This window comes from Trichosurus vulpecula, chromosome 1 (assembly GCF_011100635.1).
Source record: "Trichosurus vulpecula isolate mTriVul1 chromosome 1, mTriVul1.pri, whole genome shotgun sequence".
NCBI lineage: Eukaryota > Metazoa > Chordata > Mammalia > Diprotodontia > Phalangeridae > Trichosurus > Trichosurus vulpecula.
The window spans coordinates 491,590,078-491,612,030 of record NC_050573.1 but is presented as its reverse complement, the minus strand read 5'-3'; the positions used below and the strand labels follow the sequence as shown (position 1 = coordinate 491,612,030).

The window sequence follows — 21,953 nt, the reverse complement described above, 5'->3', positions numbered from 1 at the left end:
GCATAAATAAATATCAATTATAAATATTATATAAATATAATACAATAAATATCAATGTCAATTATAAAACATTACAATTGTTCAGCAACTGAGCACAGATGAACCTTCTGTGTATTCTTAGGCCTTAGATTTTTACAAATGACAGCTAAAGTTATTTTGGAAAACAATCCAATGAGTGGTGCAATGGATAGAACACCAGCCCTGGAGTCAGGAGGACCTAAGTTCAAATCCATCCTCAAACACTTGACACTTATTAGCTGCATTACGCTGGGCAAACCACTTAAGGCCTATTGCCTCAACAAAAAAAGATAAAACAACCAGTGAATTCAGATGGCTTCCATTTGTTGCAGAAATGACAGTCCTTTTTAACTATCGAGTGCTGGGTTTCAACAAAGAGGAAATTGGTCAAGGAGCTCAATTCTACTGAGAGTCCATTTCTTCATCCTCAGTCCCTGAGTTTTCTTGTGAGCTTGCTCATGAAAAGAAAGACCCTCCTGATCTCCACTCTCATGATTTCCCAGGCACAGTGACTATATTCTTTATATTGTAGGTACTGGCTTATCCCTTGGAAGTAGCTCTTCAGGGCCAGCCTGGGGTTCTCACTTCCCAAGGAAGGTTCTTCCCACTCCACATCCTGCCCAAGACACCTCTCCAGCTGTTCCAGCTGCTGATCCAGTGCACTGAGCAGTTGCATGAGCTGGGTCTGATTCCAGGTAGCAGGAGGGGCATTCTGGCTGAAGATGGGGAAGATCTGCTGGAGCATCTCATAAACAATGACTGTGCCATTTTCCCTCTGGAGTGGCCTACCTTCCATAACTTCCTTTGGGAAGTTGAAGTTGGTCCTGTCCTTCCAACATGGCCCCAGGGAAAATGCGCTCATTTGGTGCAGAAGTGAGAAGTCTTCCAGGAGGCCCTGAGTCAGGTCACAGCCCAGGGAGCAGAGGGTGCTGGAGCAGAGCAGCATCAAGGTGACTGGCAACAAGGTCCAGGAGGTCATGGTGATGCTGAAGATACTTTGGTTTTGGCTGAGCTGGGAGACCAGTTTGCCTTTCTCTCAGTTTCTTGGCTTCTCTGGCCTCTAAGTCCCTCTCTCTTAAATAGTGCTGAGATTCATTTTCTTTTCTTACCATGGAATTTCCCTTTACTTTCTGCTTTCTTTTACCTAATTTCTACATGTTTTAGAAGATGCCACAAAAAATCATCATTTGCTTTATTTGTAAGAATGAAACCAAAGTCACCATTAGATATTTGCTGGATTAAGTTTTCTGTGTAAAGGGATTCCTCCTGGCAGTGTTGTATCTCCCCAGCTCCTAGCACACTGTAGTGCAAAGGTAGTAGTTACAGAGTCTCATCAGCATTAACTATGAAATAGCTTTTTCCACCTGCCCATTCTTTTCATCCCCATTGTACCCACAAAAATTCAGGTTCTCATCTACTTTTGCCTATGGAGTTGTAATAGTTGCATTCATATTAAGAAGTTATATTTATGCAGAAATTTAAGACTTTCAAAATGCTTCCTGCAAACTCTTGTGAATACACAATCAATTCATATTATTTTGATTTTATTGATGAAAACCTAAGGTTCTCAGAGATATAAGCGACTTTCCTAAAAATACTCAGGTGATGAGCATTCTAGTTTACTTTTGGTCCAAATCTGACTCCTTTAGTCCCATCCTGCCATTTCCTACTTCATTTTAGTTGAGTGTCTCTGCAATGCTTTCCTCTACATTTCCACCTCCTGGGATCTTACTTGTTTAGTGCCCAACTTACGTGTGACCTCCTCTATGACATTTTCTCTGTCTCCTTTCTTCCATTGTACCTGGCCTATAATAGGCAGCTCTATGTGTGCGAATGTGTGTGAGTGTGTGTGTATGTATGTATCAAAACCTAAGAGCAAGCTATGATTGAATATTAAGCTTTTGAATTGAATTTTGAACTGAAATGATTCTAAGGTACTTTCCCCTTCCAACCTTCTAGTATTCTGTGATTCATGCCTGTCATATAAGACAGAACCAAACTGGATCAAAAATAAGATAGGTATGACTATATCTTCAATGAATCAAGGATGACTTTTAACAATAGTTGGGCTCAATTTTTATTTTCTTTATATGTCAGAGCAAAAGTGCACAATGTGAACTCCATAGATTTTGCTTTGACAATTGCTAACATGGAAAACAGGGTGTTATTGTTGTTGTGAGGTACCTGCTAAAGGCCTATCTTGAGGTGGCTTAGAATGTAGTAGAGGACAGACTTGACAATTTTTGTTTTCATTTAGAATCCACTGAATCTCCCTTGGTTTTACTTTCCAGTCCTTGGGAAAACTTGGCTTGTGGCTTGTCTTGGCTTCAGTCTGCATTCTGAGTTGCTGATGTCATTGCATTCTATTCTGCCAAGCTGAATTTCCACTTATTCAGTGGGGGGGGACCAGTTCTTCTACTTCCATTTTCACCACATTTAATGCGTTTTCAGTTTCCTTTTGATATGTTTCATCACTTGAGCTTTTGAGGATTTTCTTTCCGGACGGGGAACAGTTGGTTAGAGACAAAATCACTTTTTCTACTTCCATTTTATTGTGTTTAATGTGCTTGCCATAGTCTCACTGTGTTTCAGTGGAAAGAAGACTGGCTTTGGAGTTGGAGGACCTGTGTTAAACCTGCCTCTATCACTTTCTTCCTAGATGACCATGTAAAAGGCAGGTGTTGGACTAGATGTCCCCAAAGGTACTTTTATAGCAATGTCTCCGTAGCAGTGATGATCTTTTGATGTTATGCAAACCTGGGGGTAGTATGTAGGAACAGTAAAAGAGGTTCTAGATAATGGGGATGCAGTGAGCTGGCCCAGACCCAGAACCTTTAAAGTTTCATTATGTTGCCTTACAAAATGGAAACCATTTTTACAACTAAGTAACTCTTTAAAGAAACAATTATTGATATGTTTTAGTCCTCTTTATTTCTGAATACGTCTGAGTGTGTATCTCTCTATCTGTCTATGTATCTATCTATTTCTGAAGTAAAAAAGAAGTATTTCCTTCCCTTACCTTTGTTCGCTGTCCTTTGTAAGAAAGGCATGTAGGTGGCACAATTGACAGAATGCTGGGCCTGGAGTCAGAAGACCTGAGATCAGACTCTTGAAAGCTACGTGACCTTGAGCAAGTCACTTAAACTCTGTCTACCTCAGTTTCTTCATTTGTAAATTGAGTATCATAATAGCATCTTCCTGCCAGGCTTGTTATGAGGACAAAAATGAAATTATATGTCCAAAATGCTTAGCACAGGACCTGGTACACAGTAGGTGCCATGTAAATGCTACCTATTATTAGCATTTTATTATAAATAAGAAATAGAAAAAAAGTTTACCAAGGTCAATCAATGCTTTTACTGAGTCTGATTGTGTATGTGATATTCCATACTCATATTCCTTCTTTCTCCAAAGAAGGAGGAGAATTTTATATCTATATATCTTTCTATCCCGATACACACATATATACATGCATATATGTTATAGAGTGCTAGGACAGACAAAAATACAGAAAAAATAATAAAGTAAGGATGAAATAATATTTTATCCTGGCAACATTATGGAGTCCCTGGCATTTATCGATCAGTATAGTGACAAGTTCAGAGCTGTGCTTGAGGAAAATGGATGGATTAGATTGCGGCAAGACTGGAGGCAGACAAATGAATTAAGAGTTTATTACAGTTTGGGCTAGAAGTAGTTGGATAAGTATGGTGTGAGAGATATTGTGATGTTAGAGATTATTTGGTTTGGCAATTGGTGGGAAATGTGCCATGGGGGAAAGCTACACATTGGAGACATGGATTAAAATAAAAATTTTGAGCCTGGTGCGGAAGTTTAGAAAAGGGATGTGTTTGTAGGATTTTAGGGAGGAGGAGATAATATAATCACAATCCATCCATACCTGTCCACTCTTTCTCACCTCCCCAAAAAAGAAAGAGAAATAAAGAAAATTGCATGTGTGGTGTTGCAACAATTCGGCTAGCAGCTGCTATGGGGTGAAAAACCAACAGAAGCCCAGCAACAAGAACACTGCAAGCCCAGGTTCTTTTCATTTGCTTTACTAACTCAAGCAACTTTAAGAGGTGAACAATCTCACTTTAATCCAACATAAAAATATCATTCACTTAGCTCAGGGAAAATGTCAGCACCCTGAAATTCAGAGCAAATACAAACAGAGCAAATAAACACGAATCAACAGATGGATTTCTGTCTGACAAAATCACAATATACAGTTACCAGAGAAGCATCAACATCAAAGCCGGGAGCTCATAACAACGGTTGGCCTAGAGTCAACCACCACTGCTGCTGCAGCTCAGAGCTCCAAAAGAGAAAGCCAACCTCTGTGTCTATATATCTTGTACAGGGTCAAAGGTGAGTCACACATGCAACTCAACTACGTGACCTAAAATCATCATAAAAACACGACTTAAACCTACATGGTCTAAAAGCCTCTGATGTCACAAACATGTCACTCAAACCCATGTAAACTAGGCTTTCCCTTGAGACAAGGAGGTCATCAAGGACTCCTTATTTAACCAAGGAAACAAAGGTGAAACTCTTCAAGGGCACTTATTTGAATAAGTGCTAAGAGCCCATCTTGATTCCCAATACAGTGGGCTTCTTCATTGATCATTGCTTTAGACACTGAGGAGTGTCTTCTGTAGCCAAGTAGCGATGGAAGTGAGGTTAGAAAGCAGGTGAGGCTGCTTTCGTTGCTGCAGTGGGTGTCTTGATCATATCAGTAAGCCCTGAGAAGCCAATGCCCTCTGCAAGGAGGGCAGAGGTGGGAAGGGAGAATGAGCATGGGGGAATATTCACGGGTATGGTATCCTTTTGTTGGAAACAGGACCACCAGGAGAATAGGGTGAAATTCAAACAATCTTTCGACCCTCCAAATGATTACATGTTCCTAGCTGGAAAAGTCAAGTTCCACCTGAGGTTACTTCTTCAATGTGAGGCTGTTCTACAAAAATCAGTCCTTAGTTGATTGAAATGTTGCTGCCACTTACTGGTTGAAGTTGTCATGTGTTGCTGAGAGAGTAGACAAATGTACTTGAGCTTTCAGCAAAGATCTGAGGACTCTAAGTCAACTTCAGTGAGAAAATTTCCTGAATAAACAATGTTCATCTTTTAATGCTAAAGATCTCATTGGGGGAAATCACTTAAGATTGGCTCACCTCAGTGGATTTTATAGGTTGTTTGTTTGTTTGTAACGCCCAAAGGTAAGACACTACTTAAATTCAAGCTTTTAAGGATAATTCTAAGTTATTATCTCTCATTCCTTCTTAAATTCTCAGGACGCAGTTCCCTCACTTTGAACTTCCATTAACACTGTGACTGGCTGAAACTTTTAGCAAGACATTCTAAACTAGGGACTTTCCTACAAGGATTCAATTCTTTTAAAAATTAAAGCAACATTTTTCATCTTTCAGGAGGGCTAGATAACTATCCCTAGAATGCTACAAATAGAATTAGATGCATTATTTTGTTTTGTTTTGTTTTCCTCATGAAATTAATTTCTCTTCTTTTTTATAAAGAAAAATTAATCAGCTGCTTTGGGAAGTAACCTTAACTCACAGATTCAGAGCAGAGTTGGCTAAATTGAGTTGAATTAAAGTAGAAAGAGGATGATATCTATAATCTTCAACTCATAATTCTTGTGGCATTGCCTTGGAAATACATGCTTCTGAAAGTAAGTGAATGTCGCTGAGTAGGCATTTTAACCCAGAGTTCCCAAATGCCCATGAGGGTAACAGGACAGCAGGACAGGGCACAGTTAATGTGTGGGCATTCCAAGTCTCTTTGCTGATGATTCATTGTGAAGATGGAAGAGCTTCCTGATGCAGATCAGGCATAAGCGGGACAGCAAGCCAGAACAAGGAGTCCAAAGTGACAGTGGGTGACCTTGGTGAGACACAAACCCCAGGCCACAACATCTTCTCTCCTGTGGATGTGTAAAGAGCTGAGGGAAGCCAATCACTACTAACTATCCAAACTCTACCCTTCTTTTTTACATTTCTCAGAGAGGGAAGGTGTAGAGGGGGTGGAGGAACCTATTCTTTGAACTGAAATTTGTTGAGGAAAGAGAAAAATACATAAAATCTAAAACTAGGAGATTTTAAACTGAAAATCTATGAGAGAGGAAAAAATGTCTCCACAAAATCTAAAACTGGATGCTATGGAAGGTAATCAGCATGACACAGAGGGAAGAATGACAGTGAAGGAGCTAGTTACCTAAAGCATCCCCTTTACTATAATAACCCTGTCTTTTCATGACATCTTGCAAACACTAGAGATCCTTAAGGGCTGGACTCTATTTTCACCTAGTAAAAACCAGGTGGGGGAAGAAGGAGGAGTGGTTGGCGAGGGAAGAGGGTTTCTGCCAACTGTAGGCTCCATGAGGGCAAGGACCATGCCTAATCTTTTTAAATAGAGATATGGATTTTAGAGCTCTCTGAGCCTAAATATGGCGGGGAGAATCCAGAAAGAACTTCCTTTGACTTTGCTTTCTAAATTATTAGCTCCTCTTCCTTTTTCTGAAAACTCAAAGATAAAATGAAGATCACCAGGAAAAGAGAAACTTAATGGCTAAGAAAGTTCTGAAGTTGAGAAAAGATATAGAGGCATTATGTTTACTGCACAATACTTGGTAAACTAAGATTTTTTTCATTTATTAAACATTTATTAAGCACTTACTACATATAGGATATTGTGTTAGACTCGCTGTGAAGAGATTTCAATACCAAACAAAGGAATTTATATATCACCCTGGGGGTAATTAGAAGTCGTTATAGTTTCTTTAGTAGGGGGATAGGAGTAACATGGTCAGATTTGAGCTTTAAGAAAATGATTTTGGCAGCTGTGTGGAGTGAAGATTGGAGTGGGGATAAGATGTTTGAGGAAATACTACAATAGTTTCCATGAAAAAATGATGAGGTCTTGAATTAGAATGATGATTTTGTGAGTTTAGAGGAAGGAACATACGTAAGAGATATTATGGAAGTAGAAATGACAAGATTATCCCCCTACTGGATTGTATTCTCTTTGAGAGCAGACACTGTTAGTTTTCTTTCTTTCTTTTTCAATCCCCATTTCACCTAACACCTTACACTCAATTCAATTCCATTTAACAGACATTTATAAAGGGACCACTATATTTAAAGACGGGATAAATGAAATAGTTCCTATCTTCAAGGAACTTAAACTATATTCTTTATAATAGGAATTAAATATTTATTGAATTGAATTAAGTAAAACTCATTGCTATATTAATTAATTAAGTAAAACTTGCTATAAAATATTAGGCCAATCACACAACCTCTATGATTCTCAGTTTCCTCCTCTGTAAAATAGGGATAATAATACTTTCGCTCTTAAAGAGATGTTGCAAGGAAAATACTTTGTAAAGCTTAAAGTGCTATACATATACATACATATATATATATATATATATATATATATCAGTTGTTATTATTGGTGATAAAAACCTTCCAAGTGAAATTTTTTTATTTTTATTTTTTATTTAATTTTCAGCATTGATTTTCACAAGAGTTTGAATTACAAATTTTCTCCCCATTTCTACCCTCCCCCCCACTCCAAGATGGCGTATATTCTGGTTGCCCTGATCCCCAGTCAGCCCTCCCTTGTGTCACCCCACTCCCCTCCCATCCCCTTTTCCCTTCCTTGCTTGTAGGGTAAGATAAATTTCTATGTCCCATTGCCTGTGTATCTTATTTTCTAGTTGCATGCTAAAACTTTTTTTTTTGTTATTGAACATCTGTTTTTAAAACTTTGAGTTCCAAATCCTCTCTCTTCTTCCCTTCCCACCCACCCTCCCTAAGAAGTCGAGCAATTCAACATAGGCCACATGCGTATCATTATGTATAACCCTTCCAGAATACTCATGTTGTGAAAGTAAACTTATATTTTTTAACTTAAAGAAGAAATGAATTAAGTTGAAAAAGCAAGCTAACACAAAAGTTCCAAAATTATTTATTGTCCAAATGTAAAAAAGAATGCATTAAATAGATCTCTTGAATAAATAAATAAATATTTGAAAATAAAACTACAAAATTGTCCAGTTTTCATTTCAAATCAAATATGTTGGATGCCAACTATTCCAAACCACAACAGTTGGTGTAAGAAACACCTGTAATATTTCTATGTGCCGTCAAGTTTCTGAAATGCACTCTCCAGGTCCTTCAGTTTTTGAGACATGCTGTCCATTTGAAAAGGAAGATAAAATTCTTTCGAATTTCTTCCTGCACCCTGTTCCAGGCACAGCGGCTGTACTCTTTGTTTTTTAGATAGTTCATTATTCCTTGATAATAACTATTGAGATGCAAGATGCTCTCTTCGCTCTCCCAGGTACTATTGGCCTGGTCCATCTCTTCTTCCAAAGCCATTTCCAGATGTACCATTTGCTGATAGATTCCACTGAGGAATGTCTCAATGATGGTCTTATCCACACCAGGGCTGGCATTTTTGCTGCTGAATAGCAAGAAGATATGCTGGAGCATCTCATGGATGACCATGGTTGCATTCTCCTTTTGGCATTGCTTAGGCTGTACAATCTCCTGGGGGATCTTGAAGTCCATTCTCTCCCGTAGACATGCTGGAGGAATTTTTCCAATCATTTCATTCAGGAGACTCACACTCCTGTGATTGGTTCTTCTTTGGTGGAAGCGAAGTGAGTCATAGCCTTTAGAAGAGATAGCAGCAGAGAGGAGCAGGAGAAGGGCTAGCTGTAAGATGCTGCTGGTGGCCATAGTGAACTTGTGAGGAGCTGGCTGTGTAGATACTTCCAAGGTCTGTGGTGTGAATGGCTTTCCTCCATGGGTGTCAGCTATTTATTGAGAGATGCCATCCACACTTTTCTTGATCACAGGAATTTCCCACTTTCCAGTTCTCATTTTCATTTTTGTTATGTCATCTACAATTTTTCTACCATTTTGCTCTTTTCTCTTAGGTGCTTAGAAATTTATGTGGTTGTGGTGCTTTATACACAAGGAGACCACAAAACCACCAGAGGTTTGTAGGTTTTCAGTGAGCATTTCATAACAGAGAAGGAACTAATTATCAGAATCAACTGTCTCTCCTCAATGAAAGCATCTATGACAAGGAGATCATCTATAATGTAGAGTATTTCTGTTAGTATAGTAAGGCTTACTTTTTTGTTTGTCTTATTCCATACAGCTATTGGTTTATAGCAATCTTCTTTTTTATTCCTAGTTAATATCCAATTGACACTGTTATCTCAAAACAATTTGATTAAAGAGCAGCTGGAGGATTGAGCACCAGACCTGGGATCAGGTAGACCTGACTTCAAATTTGGCCTCAGATACTTTCTATTGAGGTGATCCTTGGCAAGTCACTAAGCCCCTATCTGCCTCAGCTTCCTCATCTGTAAAATGGGGATGATAGTAATACCTGCATGCTGGGATTGTTGTGAGGATAAATTAAGATGATATTTGTAAAACTCTTTGCAGACACGAAAGGGCTAGATGACTGCTAGCTATTTTACTACTAATAATAGATATTGTTGCTATTAAGAAAATTATGAAAAGGAACAGGGTCAAGGGAGAAAATTGAATAAAGGGGGATAGGATAGGAAGGAGGGAAATATAGTTAGTCTTTCACAACATGAGTATTGTGGAAGGGCTTTACATAATGATACACATGTGGCCTATGTTGAATTGCTTGCCTTCTTAGGGAGGTTGTGTGGGGAGGGAAGAAGGGATAGAATTTGGAAATCAAAGTTTTAAAAGGAGATGTTAAAAAAATTTTTTTGCATACAACTAGGAAATAAGATATACAGATATGGGGCATAGAATTTGATCTTGCCCTACAAGAAAGTAAGGGAAAAGGGGATGGGGGGGTGTGAGATGGCAGAAGGGAGGGATGACTGAGGAATGGGGCAATCTGAATATACGCCATCTTGGAGTGTGGGGGAGGGTAGAAATGGGGAGAAAATTTGTAATTCAAACTCTTGTGGAAATCAATGCTGAAAACTAACAATATTAAAGAAATAAACAATGATTTTAAAATAAACAAAAAAAAAAGAAAACTGTGGATCTTGACATGTGACTATTCCTTGTAATTGTTTTACGTATAACCATATACCATCAATGATTCTCCTTACTTGGCTATGAAATTCATTAAAGTTCTATTTTAATACCTCATCATTGTTAGATGGGGTGTGGAGCAGACCTTGGGTTCCTGAAGATTATGTTAAGTAGGTCTCAACCTCTATTCAGCCATTCTGAAGGGTATGAATAAGTCCCAGTGATTTTATGTCTGGTCTATTCTTCAATGACTGAGGTCAAGGGAGCTGTTCACTAGGATGGCATATGTCACTTTTTTTTTTTTTACCTACAACTAGCCTCACCTGTAGAGAGGCTGGTCAATTCATTAGGACTATTAGCTGCCATCTCCATCTTGAATTATAGATGAACTGCCCAGCCCTCCTGATTATAGTCATGTCATGTCTCCATAGTGTTGACAAGACTATCCTATTGGGGAGGGTGGGGAATCATGAAATACCTTTTGGAAATAGCGCTCCTCTTTCCTTCCAATGCAGTAACTGGAGAAAAAGGAAATGAGAGTCAACTACTACTGACTTTCCATTAAAGAACATATACTGCCTCACTGCAATTCCCAATCCTCTCTCTAAGTCAGCACTTCATGTCTATTTGTTGAATTAATTTACAAAGTGAATTTTGTGGATGTAATAGACGCACAAAAACAAGTACTGGTTGATTGAAACCACTAAATTAACACTCTTTCTATTGTATTCATTAGTGTAATATATAGCGACACAACCCAAATTGTAGGATAGTGTGGAGAATATTTCCTCAAAAGCATTTTGGAAAGCTGAAGAAATGTGGAAACAGATTTTGGGGATGGCACAGCAGTACTTGGATACAATGAAACATACATTTATTAAGCATCTATCATGTGGAAGACACTGTTGGAGATACAAAGACAAAAATAAAACAAGAAAAAAATTCTAATTTGTGTACGTGTGTTTGAATGACACAACATGTTCACAGATTTAAGAAATACAAAATATACGCAAAATAAAGCAAAAATAAGTTTTTCTTTTTACTGTTTGGAGAGGGGGAAGTTGATGATTCACTTCCAGCTGGAGGAATTGGGAAAGGCATTTTATGGAAGGCAGCACCTGAGCTGAGCCTTGAAGGGAAGTAGGCATTTAAATTCACCCAGAACTCAAGTCTAAAGGCAGGGTAGCCCTTCTTCTGGGTTTTTCTCCTGCCTTTTGTCTTGCCAGTTAGCCTTTAGTAGTTTTTTTTTTTCCTCCTTGTCTGGTACAAATTGCAACTAGGTCCCGTGTTGGTCTTTTCTTACTTATTAAACTATTTCCTTACACAGGGAGGTAGTGCCACCAAATTCTACTTCAGATTGTAATCAAGTAGAGTTGTTGTTTGCTTGTTTTGGGGAGAGTAGTCTCAAAGTGGGCTGGAGAAATTTTGTGTACCTGTGAAGTCTCTGAGGTGACCCTTCTCTTTTGCAAGGCCAAGCCTTCTACATGGACCACTGATTCTATCTTCTCCACATTGCGCCAGCAGATTGCCTCCACAAATATCCTCCTCTCTAATCTTCAATCTCATCCCATCTATTGGCTCCTTCCCTGCTCTATACAAACACTCCCAAGTTTCTGGCAACCTAACCCCTCATCCAGGGAAAAAAACACTTTTGCTAGACCTTACCCTCACTTTAGTCTCACATCTGATATTTCTCCTCCCTTTCATACTTAAACTCCTAGATATACCTGTCTTCAGCTCTTGCTTCCTTTAAAATTTTCCATCCCAAATTCTCTACCCTCCCCTCAGCCCTTCTCTCACTCACTGAGAAGGCAAGGAATACATTACATACAAGGTCTCACTAATTTGCAACTCTTTGAAAAAGGACTTTTGACCTCCACTCAACTGAAAGTGTGCTCTCCAAAGTTTCTAGTGATCTATTTTTAAAAACTGGTTTTTTAAAAAATAACAAAAATTTATTTTCTTTCTCTCTTATATCTCCCTAACCTGGGGAACAAAAAGAAAAACAAAACCCTTGCATAAAATATACATAGTTAAAGAAAACAAATTACCACATAGCCCACAAGAGGTCTCCCCAAGTTTAATGCTTACAAGTCCACTAAGCCTTTTTTGCCTTAGTGCTCTGTATCTGTCTCAATCTGTACTCTTAGTCCCTCACTTCTTTGTCAGGAGGTAGGTAGCATATTTGATCATGGGTCCTCTGGAACCGTGATTACATTGATCAGAGTTCTTAAGTCTTTCAAAGTTATTGATCTTCATAATTTGTTATTGTATAAATTGTCTTCCTATCTCGGCTCACTTCACTCTATATCAGTTTATACTAGTGTTCTCAGGTTTCTCTGAAATCATCCCCTTCTTCATCATCACTCAATAATATTCTATTATATTCATATACCATAATTTGTTCAGCAATTCCTCAATTGATGGTCAACTCTTTAACTCTGAGTTCTTTTCCAACACAGAAAAGTTGCTTAAAGATTAATGTACATTTGGGTTCTGGTGATCTCTTAATTGCCCAATAGAATGGGATTTTTTTCTCAGTTTTCCTTCTCTCTGCAACATTTTATGTTGTTGACACCTTCTCCTCTTGGACATTCTCTCTTCTCTGTTTTTGATCTCTCTTGATGTTTCTCCCTCTTGTCTGACTTCTCCTTCTCAATCTTCTTTCCAGGCTCATCATGCACATTATCTGTCCTAAGATGGATGTTACCTCAGATTTTGTCCTGGGACCTCTTTTATCCTTTGCACATTCTCTTACTCTTAGTGACTTCATCAGCTTCCATGGGTTAAATTGTCATCTCTATGCAAATAACTCCTAAATCCATCAATTTTGGCTTTCTGAGCTCCAGGTGTTTATCTCCAACTGCCTATTGGATATTTCAGACTGGCTGTCCTGCATCTGATTGTCTCTTAGGTATTTAGTTTTTTATTACAATGACTAAGGTAAATAATTTATTTCTCCCTGATAGCAACTTAACATATTTTTCTTTTTACTTATGCCTTTCCATTTCAAAACTTTTTCGTGGGTGGTATGGTTTTTTGTGGAGAATATTTTTAATTCTTCTGTGTCTCATTGTTGTGGATTTGCTTTCTGTCCCTGAATTGGTTTCTGCTGGTTTTTGAGGTTTTCAGAGAAGAGAAGCCACATTTTGAAAGCAAAAGGTTTAAGGAGTTTCTTTCTAGACATTCAGAAAACCTCATCAAAATTTACTACCTTTGCCAAAAGTATCTAGAAAATAGCTGGATTCCAGAATACTGGAGGCCAGGGAAAACAACCTGTTGATAAATTTGTATAGAAACATTTTTATGATTGCTTTTCTATTTTAAAATTTAGCAGCATTCATTTTAGTTAGAAAAAAATCCCTAAATATCTAATAATCAGGAACTAGTGGTTATAGAGGTTTGTGACTCTTTGCTGAAAGGTCAGTGACTCTTTGCTGAAATGCGTGGAGGCAGCAAGGTACCCATCATAAATCCATGAAGAGGTCTGCTCTATTTGTGTCTGTGGTGTCTTGTTGAGCCTCCCAAGACTTGTCAAACCTTGTTTCCCACTTCTGCCACTTATTTGTCTTTTTTCCAACTTGCATTGGCTCTGGCAAATTGGATCTGTTTTGAATATACCATTTCCATTAAATTATGCTAGCCTCTTGCACATGTCCAATTCTGTGAGATGCTGGGGTACTCATTACCCAAGTCATGATCATGATTCCAGGCCTCAATACCACTTCATGGCCCAGAGTCAGTTGTTCAGTCTCCACCAAAGCCCAATATGCAGCTAACAAGTGCTTTTCAAAAGGTGTATATTATAATCCATATGAAGGTAGTTTCTTTGACCAAAATCCTAAGGGTATGTTTTGGCTTTGTTTTTTCTGCCATAAACTCCAATTCATATAGTCATCTTGTACCAGCGCTTGCAATTCCATTGGTCCATTTTGCATAGGCCATAAATCCAGAGCCAATTGTATAGCAACTTTAGATTCTTCAAAAGCTTTACTCTGTTCAGGTCCCCAGTCAAATTCATATTTTTTCCTGGTAACTTTATATCAGGGTTTCCAAATTTGTCCAAGATGTGGAATGTGATGCCTCCAATATCCAAATAGTCCTATGAACTTATGGGCCTCTTTCTTATTGGTGGGGATAGCAAAATCTTGAATCTTTTGTCGATCTTGTGGGAAAATTTCTTGCAGTTCTTTATTCCATTGTATACCCCAACATTTTACAGTTTGAGCTGGTCCTTGAATCTCTGCTGGGCTAATTTCCCATCCTTTGCTTTTCATATGCTCAATTAAAAGTATCAACCTCTTCTCCACTTCTTTTATAGTTTCTCTCTGTATCAAAATATCATCTATGTAGTGGGTAAGCTGTACACCAGGTCACTTCAATTTATCCAAATGTTCAGCCACAATCCTATGACAGATAGTTGGGCTATGCAGATGTCCCTGTGGCAATTGGGTAAAAGTATACTGGTCCCATTGTTTGGGATCATAAAGAAAGCATTGGCCAAATCAATAACTGCGTACCAAATCCCATCCTATTTCTGGATCCTTTCCATTAAGGTAACAGTATCTGGAACAGCAGCATACAAGGGTGGAGTCACTTTATTCAATTGTCTATAATCCACTGTCCTTCTCCATGTTCGATCTGACTTTCATACTGGCCATACAGGATTATTCCATCGAGTGGTTGTAGAGACTAACACTCCTGCTTCAACATATTCCTTTATAGTATTGGCAATTTCATCCTGCCCACCTGGCACATGATATTGCTTCAAAGTAATTACTTTAGAAGGTAAAGGGATTGGGTCCATCTTTACCTTTTCCACAAAATGGCATTAATTCTTATCTTTCTTACTGCAAATTAATATCTCCTCTCGGGCAAATTCAGTCATGGCTTTCAATATATCTATTCCAATGACGTATTCAGGAATGAGTACAATGGCCATGGAGTATTCTTTCTTAGGCAATCATCCAATTTTCATAATCAGTTTCATTTATTTGGCTGATATTTCAGCCCCTCCTAGTCCTGTGATGGTAATAGGAGTTCCATACTTAAATTTGTCAGGGTTTCCATAAATCAAGCTGGCCTCTGCCCCAGTGTCTATCAATGCCCTAGTTATGGTATTTGATCCATTCTTCCAATATATAGTCAGATTAATATGGGGTCTATAGTACCACCTGTGTGTTTCCTTAATCTGAGCTGGGGCTCAGCCTATTCCCTAGTCTCCTTGAGGGTATGACTCACTTGGATACAAGGGTTCCAGATCTATAAGATTTGTTCGCTATTAAGTCCCTTATCTTGGTACATTTTGTACAGCTCATTAGTTGCAATACTTTCTATTCTTCTAAAATCTACCCCTGCTTTTAACAGATCAGTAAACATCTGTTTTCTTGTCATTCTATTCTGACATTGAATCTCTTGGCTACATACCCTTCTTTCCTGACGAAATTTGTTAATTCCCCGGTCTCCCAAGTCACTTAACTGTGAAATTTTATCCAGCACCTCTGAAAGAGGGTTCCCTACTTCTGCAATCAGCAGAGTCAGAATCACATGTTTATAAGTGATTGGGTGCCCTCTTAACTATCAAATTCCTATGTGAGACTCCCAGGGGAGTTTCATAATAAACTTTGGCATTCCTCAACATAATAGCAACCTTCATCACCTCCTCCTTCAACTTTCTCATACAGTCCCTAATTGAATACCTAGGTCTATTTGCAGTAGTCCTCATAGTATCAGGAGATTCCTCTTTGCAGCCCATTGCAACGAAAGCCAACTAACTGGTTGTTTGGTTAGTTCTTTGCAAATGATAATCCCTACAAGCTTGCTGTACAAAAGAATTCTGACTAATACTTATGAATTTTATACAATCCATAGAACCTACAGATACTCCTGCTGCCCCTTCATCACTGATTCTCATCATCTAAGATATTAACGATTCTCCCATTCTCTTGGTGAACCTACTCAAGATATCTGTGATTTCCTGTTGTGTAAAATCTTCCAAAATGTCCCTAAACTGAGTATGATGATCTTGTGTTTCCTGCCTACTTCACTGTATAGGGTGCATTTCTGTTTGAGAGTGTAACAATATCTCACCGTCTCTGAGAAGTATCATGTAACAAAATATCACGTAGTGCCTGAGGTTCTGGCATTGTATCCTCCTGTCTAGATTCTCTGCCCCTGTTACCATGATAACCAGACTGACTGCTAGGCTCGACCTCAGTTGAACTGCGGTGCACTCTTGACCTCCTTGGCTCCCTCTGCCTTCTAGCTGAATTTACAACAAGACTGTTAGCTTCCTGCTGTTCTCCCACCTGAGGTTCTCCATCTTGCTGTGGTATAGAAGTATTCTCAGACTTTTCAGTAACTGTCAGGGCCTGAGCTCTCTCTCTTAATAGTCTGTCCCTGCTTTCACATAAAATACAATAGGCTGTAGGTGAAATTCAGCCTCGTATAGAGATCGCTCTTGGGAACCCCATTCCTGGCTCAACAGTAACCTCTCTGAGACATTGCTCCAAATCTCTAGGTCCTCCGCTCTGTAGCTTCTGCTTCCAGTCCTCACAGAGACCAGTGCCTTGAGGCCATTCCTTTGCTAGGGAGCAATAAGTTACATCCTCCCATCCTGGGGCAACCATTTCTTCTTCTAAAGCCCTTCTACCTCTAAATAGAGATCTTATACCTTACAGTCCTATCCTCCTAGTTACTAAATGTAGCACTGCGGCAGTAATAACAATGTAGATGATAATTATCAACATGCCTACATAGTTCTGTATTGCAACATATATGAGACTCTCCACATAGAATGTAGAAGAAGTAAACCATTTATTCAGACACCAGAGAAAACACAAGCCATTTATTCAGTCTCTCACAGCAGTAAAACATTCCACACACAATATAACAACCTGGCCATCCCAAAACCTCTCTGACCTCCTGCTGGGGTCTTCCCAAAGACAAACTCACAGTACAGCTAAGTCAGCCTGTTCAGTTCTAACAAACACGAGGGCAGTCATTAGCAGCCATTAGTAGCCATAACTGTCCTCTCTCTCTCTCTCTCTCTCTCTCTCTCTCTCTCTCTCTCTCTCTCTCCCCCCTCCCCCTCTCTCTCCATTTCCTGTGACATAACTTCCTTTTTCTGTCAGGAAGCTCCTCTTCCTGCCACATGTAACTTAGGCTACTTGGGATATAAGCAGGTCACATAGCCTATTAATGGTTGGGAAAGATCCTCAAATCTAAATTGCTACTACAGGGCAGTGACTATATCATTTTCATTTTTTTATTCTGAGCATCTGACACCATTCCCTATGTATGGGGATAGGGACTGAATCTCTGTTGTTATAGGGAACGCTAACAAGTGATGAGACTCTCTCTGCAAATGCAGACTGGCACCTTCTATGCAATTGGTAGTCTTAGAAAGTTGCCTGGAGAACTGAGGAGTGAAGCTACTTGCCTAGGATCATGCAGTCAGTATGTGTCACAGGGTGATTTAAACCCTGACTTTGAGTTGAGCTCTCTACCCACTACTCCAAGCTACCTCCTTTAGCAAATGATGAGACTTTTATAAACATTTGAATTGCATTGTTTCATTAAATCAATTCTTTATCCCTCCGGGATGTGAGTCATGAGTAAAGCCACTTGTAAGTAAGGGCACATAAAGCATCTTTTTAAAAATTCACTTTACGTGGGAAAAGATATAAATGGACTCACTGTAGGCTCATTGCGAATAAGATTTCAGACACTGTACAAATTTGTTCCTCGATGAACAATGAGTATTAGACAGGCATAAATAGTAGAAATGCAGGAATAGAAATTGCAAAAATTAAAGTTGTTTAGCTCCTGAGATATCTATGCATTCTAACCCCTTTTCAGTATTCAAATGACAGCTTATGTAGTGTTAAATACTTCAGCTGATGAAGATACACTTAATTTGTTGAAGAAATCAAACCCTATCCCAATGTTTGGCTGCTTGGTCTTAGTAAACTTAACCAATGAATGGGATGGATAATTGTCAAGACTTCAAGAGGTGAAATGCAGGGATTGCACTCTTCTTGTATTTCTGAAATAGTGAATGTCTAAGGGAGTAGGAGAGGTTTGGGATTTGGCCTTGTGGTGATTCTAGAAGTCCAGGGCCTGGAGCTGCGGGCATGCCCTTCCCCCTCTCTCAGATGTTAGCATGAAATAGGAAGATAATGCACTTCCTGTGAGCTATTTGTTCTCTGCTCCAGGAAGGTCTCTCCCCCTCCTCCCCCTACCCCCCATTTCTTCTCCTAGACTTTCAGATGCCACCCTGGCAGTTGAGTATTGATAGGGAAAACATGAATGGACCAGAACAACCTTGGTCCTCTGTCCAGTATTTGCACCTAGACTGTAAGCCTGCCTCCCAGCCCATGGTGAGAAGGGAAAGAGGTGAGTGGGAATCTTTTCATTAAGAGTATAAATTAAGGCAGGTTCCCTTCTACCTTGCCTCCTCCATCATGGAGGTGTGCCCAAATCTTGCAAGGTTTGTAAAATAAATTTACTTTGGTTCTCCTAAAGATGTCTGTCCTATTATTTGAAAATTATGTCCTATACATCAAGGAGTTGAAATGTTTAGAAAGCTAATTTCTTCTTTCTTAGTTTCCTCCTAACAGAAAATGCCTCCCTTGATTTTAACTCAGATAAATTCCCTGGTGGAGTAACTATACTTTTTAATCTTAAAATACTGACTCAATCCTTGAACATAGCTCTTCAGGGCCAAGCTGGGGTTCTAACTTTGCAAGAAAGGCTCTGGCCCACTCATCTCCTACTCAAAACTCCTCTGTGGCTATTCCGGTTGCTGACCCAATATGCTGAGGTATTCCAAACAGCAGAAGAGATACTCTGATTGAGGAGTAAGGCAAAATTCATGTCCTCAGAGAGGACCATGAGCATGCCTGAATGGTTCAGAATCACGAAGTATAAGGAAATCTCTAGGTAGAAGACAGAGGAAGTATAACATTTATTTAGACTCCAGAGGATCAGATTCAAGGACCAATGCCCCCAGTTGGATATTGTGGCAATAATACTCACAAACCCATAAGCCTACCTCACTGTAGTAACAAGGAAATTATAACAAAATATTATAGCAAGGAACCAAGCCATACTTCCCTTGCTGGGGCCTTCCTATAAAAGGTCACTCACAAATCCTAACTCACTGCCATGCTTGGCACTCTCTCCTGCAGCTCTGCTGATTCCTAGTTCCTTGATCTCTGCAACTCTCTCTTGTTCTGCACTCTCCCCTCTGTACTCTTTCAATGCTGACTCTCTGCTTCTGAATCCTGCTGCTCTCTGCTCTGTTGCTCTCAGTTCTGGGTTCTCTTTATATACAGTCCTAGTCCTCATCTGATTGACTAGAACCGAGCTCATATACCATTGGACCTGGTATTAGCAACTCCCCTTAGGGTACCGAGGGCTTCATGCCCACATTGGCTTAGCTCCTAGTAAGTAGGGTTTTGGGGCCTACTTATAAAGATATAATCGGACCTTCCCACCCACGCCCACTTGAGCCCGATTGAATGGGTGGGGAAGATCTTTGATCAGATTAATACTACAGGTACTTAAAGATTGTTGGGAAAATATTACTTATTAATATGGTTTGAACATAACTTTATCGGACTAGAAATTTTCTAACCCAAAACCGTAAGTCATGCTGACTGTCTGCCCATCCAGGTCTTTTGTTCCACCCAAAAAGCTTGTGTTTTGGTTTCATCCAAATTTTACTGAATATTTATACTTAGGTGCTGATATACATCTCAAGCAACCTACATATGTGTAGGCCTCTCAGCTTTAGGACAGGAGTCTCAGCTGTTCTGGCTTCCTCCTTTGCTGAACTAGCTTAATAGAATTCCTTCTAAAAACTTTTGTTTAGGTTTTGGGGTTTGTTTTTGACCAACAAATCTGCTGGGGCATCTCACAAATAGTTCAGGAATATTTTTTTCCTTCAAGATTCAATCTCAATGCCTCCTTTTCCAGGAAGCTTCCTTTAACCCTCTCAGCTAAAGGTGATCTTTCCCTCAAAACATTTTATTGGCCCACTTGTTTTTGACCCTCTATCTTTTTGCCTTGATTACACCTCCTCTTGGATCACCTCTTTTTGGGTCTGTGTTGCATAATCCCATTAGAATAGGGGTTCTTTATTATTTGTTTGTTTGTTTGTTTGTTTTGGGCCCCTTGGAAAGGATAGTGAAGCCTCAGAATAAATTTTTTGACAGTTAAGGAGAATGCCAAATTATAATTAGAGGTTAGAGAAAATAAAGATGTAATCTTTTTCTTATCCAAATTCAAGAACCCCTGGAAATTTGTCCATACTATATTAAGAAAGCTTATATTAGACTATTAGCTTTCTGAAGGAAGTAACGCGATAATTTTTCATTTCTGTGATACCAGCATATCCTTCTCTGCCTTGTCTATAGTAAGAACTTAATAAATGTTGCTTGGAAGGAATTGTTCCACTGAATCTGTTATCCATTCCCTTGGGAATATCTAGTTAGCTTTTCAATGAGATTTTATTTAGTAAAATAATGGGGCAAGAGGTTTTTAAAAAATTACATTTAATCTAAAATATAACATTATTAATACAGTACAAATATATACTTTTATCAATGAATAATAATGACCAGCATAAATAAATATCGATTATAAATATAATACAATAAATATCAATGTCAATTATAAAACATTACAACTGTTCAGCTACTGAGCACAGATGAAGCTTCTCTGTATTCTTAGGCCTTAGATTTTCACAAATGACAGCTTAAGTTATTTTAAAAACAATCCAGTGAGTGGTGCAATGGATAGAACACCAGCCCTGGAGTCAGGAGGAGCTGAGTTCAAATCGAGCCTCAAACACTTGACACTTATTAGCTGCATGACACTGGGCAAATCACTTAAGGCCTATTGTCTCACCAAGAAAAAAGATAAAAACAACCAGTGAATTCAGATGGCTTCCATTTGTTGCAGAAATGACAGTCCGTTTTAACTGTTAAATGCTGGGTTTCTGGAAAGAGGAAATTGGTCAAGGAGCTCAAGTCTACTGAGAGTCCATTTCTTCATCCTCAGTCTCTGAGTTTTCTTGTGAGCTTGCTCATGAACAGAAAGACCTTCCTGATCTCCACTCTCATGATTTCCCAGGCACAGTGGCTGTATTCTTTACCTTGTAGGTACTGGCTTATCCCTTGGAAGTAGCTCTTCAGGGCCAGCCTGGGGTTCTCACTTCCCAAGGAAGGCTCTTCCCCCTCCACATCCTGCCCAAGACACCTCTCCAGCTGTTCCAGCTGCTGATCCAGTCCACTGAGCAGTTGCATGAGCTGGGTCTGATTCCAGGCAGCAGGAGGGGCATTCTGGCTGAAGATGGTGAAGATCTGCTGGAGCATCTCATAAACAATGACTGCACCATTTTCCCCCTGGAGTGGGCTTCCTTCCATGACTTTCTTTGGGAAGTTGAAGTTGGTCCTGTCCTTCCAACATGGCCCCAGGGAAAATGTGCTCATTTGGTGCAGAAGTGAGAAGTCTTCCAGGAGGCCCTGAGTCAGGTCACAGCCCAGGGAGCAGAGGGTGCTGGAGCAGAGCAGCATCAGGGCAACTGGCAACAAGGTCCAGGAGGTCATGGTGATGCTGAAGATACTTTAGGTTTGGCTGAACTGGGAGACCAGTGAGCCTTTCTCTCAGTTTCTTGGATTCTCTGGCCTCTAAGGCCCTGTCTCTTAAATAGTGCTGAGATTCATTTTCTTTTCTTAGCATGGAGTTTCCCTTTACTTTCTGCTTTCTTTTACCTAATTTCTACATGTTTTAGAAGATACTACACAAAATCATCATTTGCTTTATTTGTAAAAACCCAACCAAAATCACCGTTAGAAATTTGCT

At 39.3% G+C, this 21,953-nt stretch overlaps 3 protein-coding genes across 3 annotated transcripts; all 3 read right to left on the bottom strand.

Annotated features, from left to right (window-relative positions):
• Positions 1–445: 445 nt before the first annotated feature.
• On the bottom strand, positions 446–997 carry LOC118833552 (interferon tau-2-like). The gene has a single exon (XM_036740916.1). The coding sequence runs from the start codon at positions 995–997 to the stop codon at positions 446–448; it is 552 nt and encodes a 183-aa protein (XP_036596811.1).
• A 7,222-nt stretch (positions 998–8,219) lies between these two features.
• LOC118836026 (interferon beta-like) lies at positions 8,220–8,810 on the bottom strand. Its single transcript, XM_036743367.1, has one exon. It carries the CDS (start codon positions 8,784–8,786, stop codon positions 8,220–8,222), a length of 567 nt encoding a protein of 188 aa, XP_036599262.1. The 5' UTR covers positions 8,787–8,810.
• Positions 8,811–21,145: 12,335 nt separating this feature from the next.
• LOC118833537 (interferon tau-2-like) lies at positions 21,146–21,697 on the bottom strand. Its single transcript, XM_036740898.1, has one exon. It carries the CDS (start codon positions 21,695–21,697, stop codon positions 21,146–21,148), a length of 552 nt encoding a protein of 183 aa, XP_036596793.1.
• Positions 21,698–21,953: the final 256 nt, after the last annotated feature.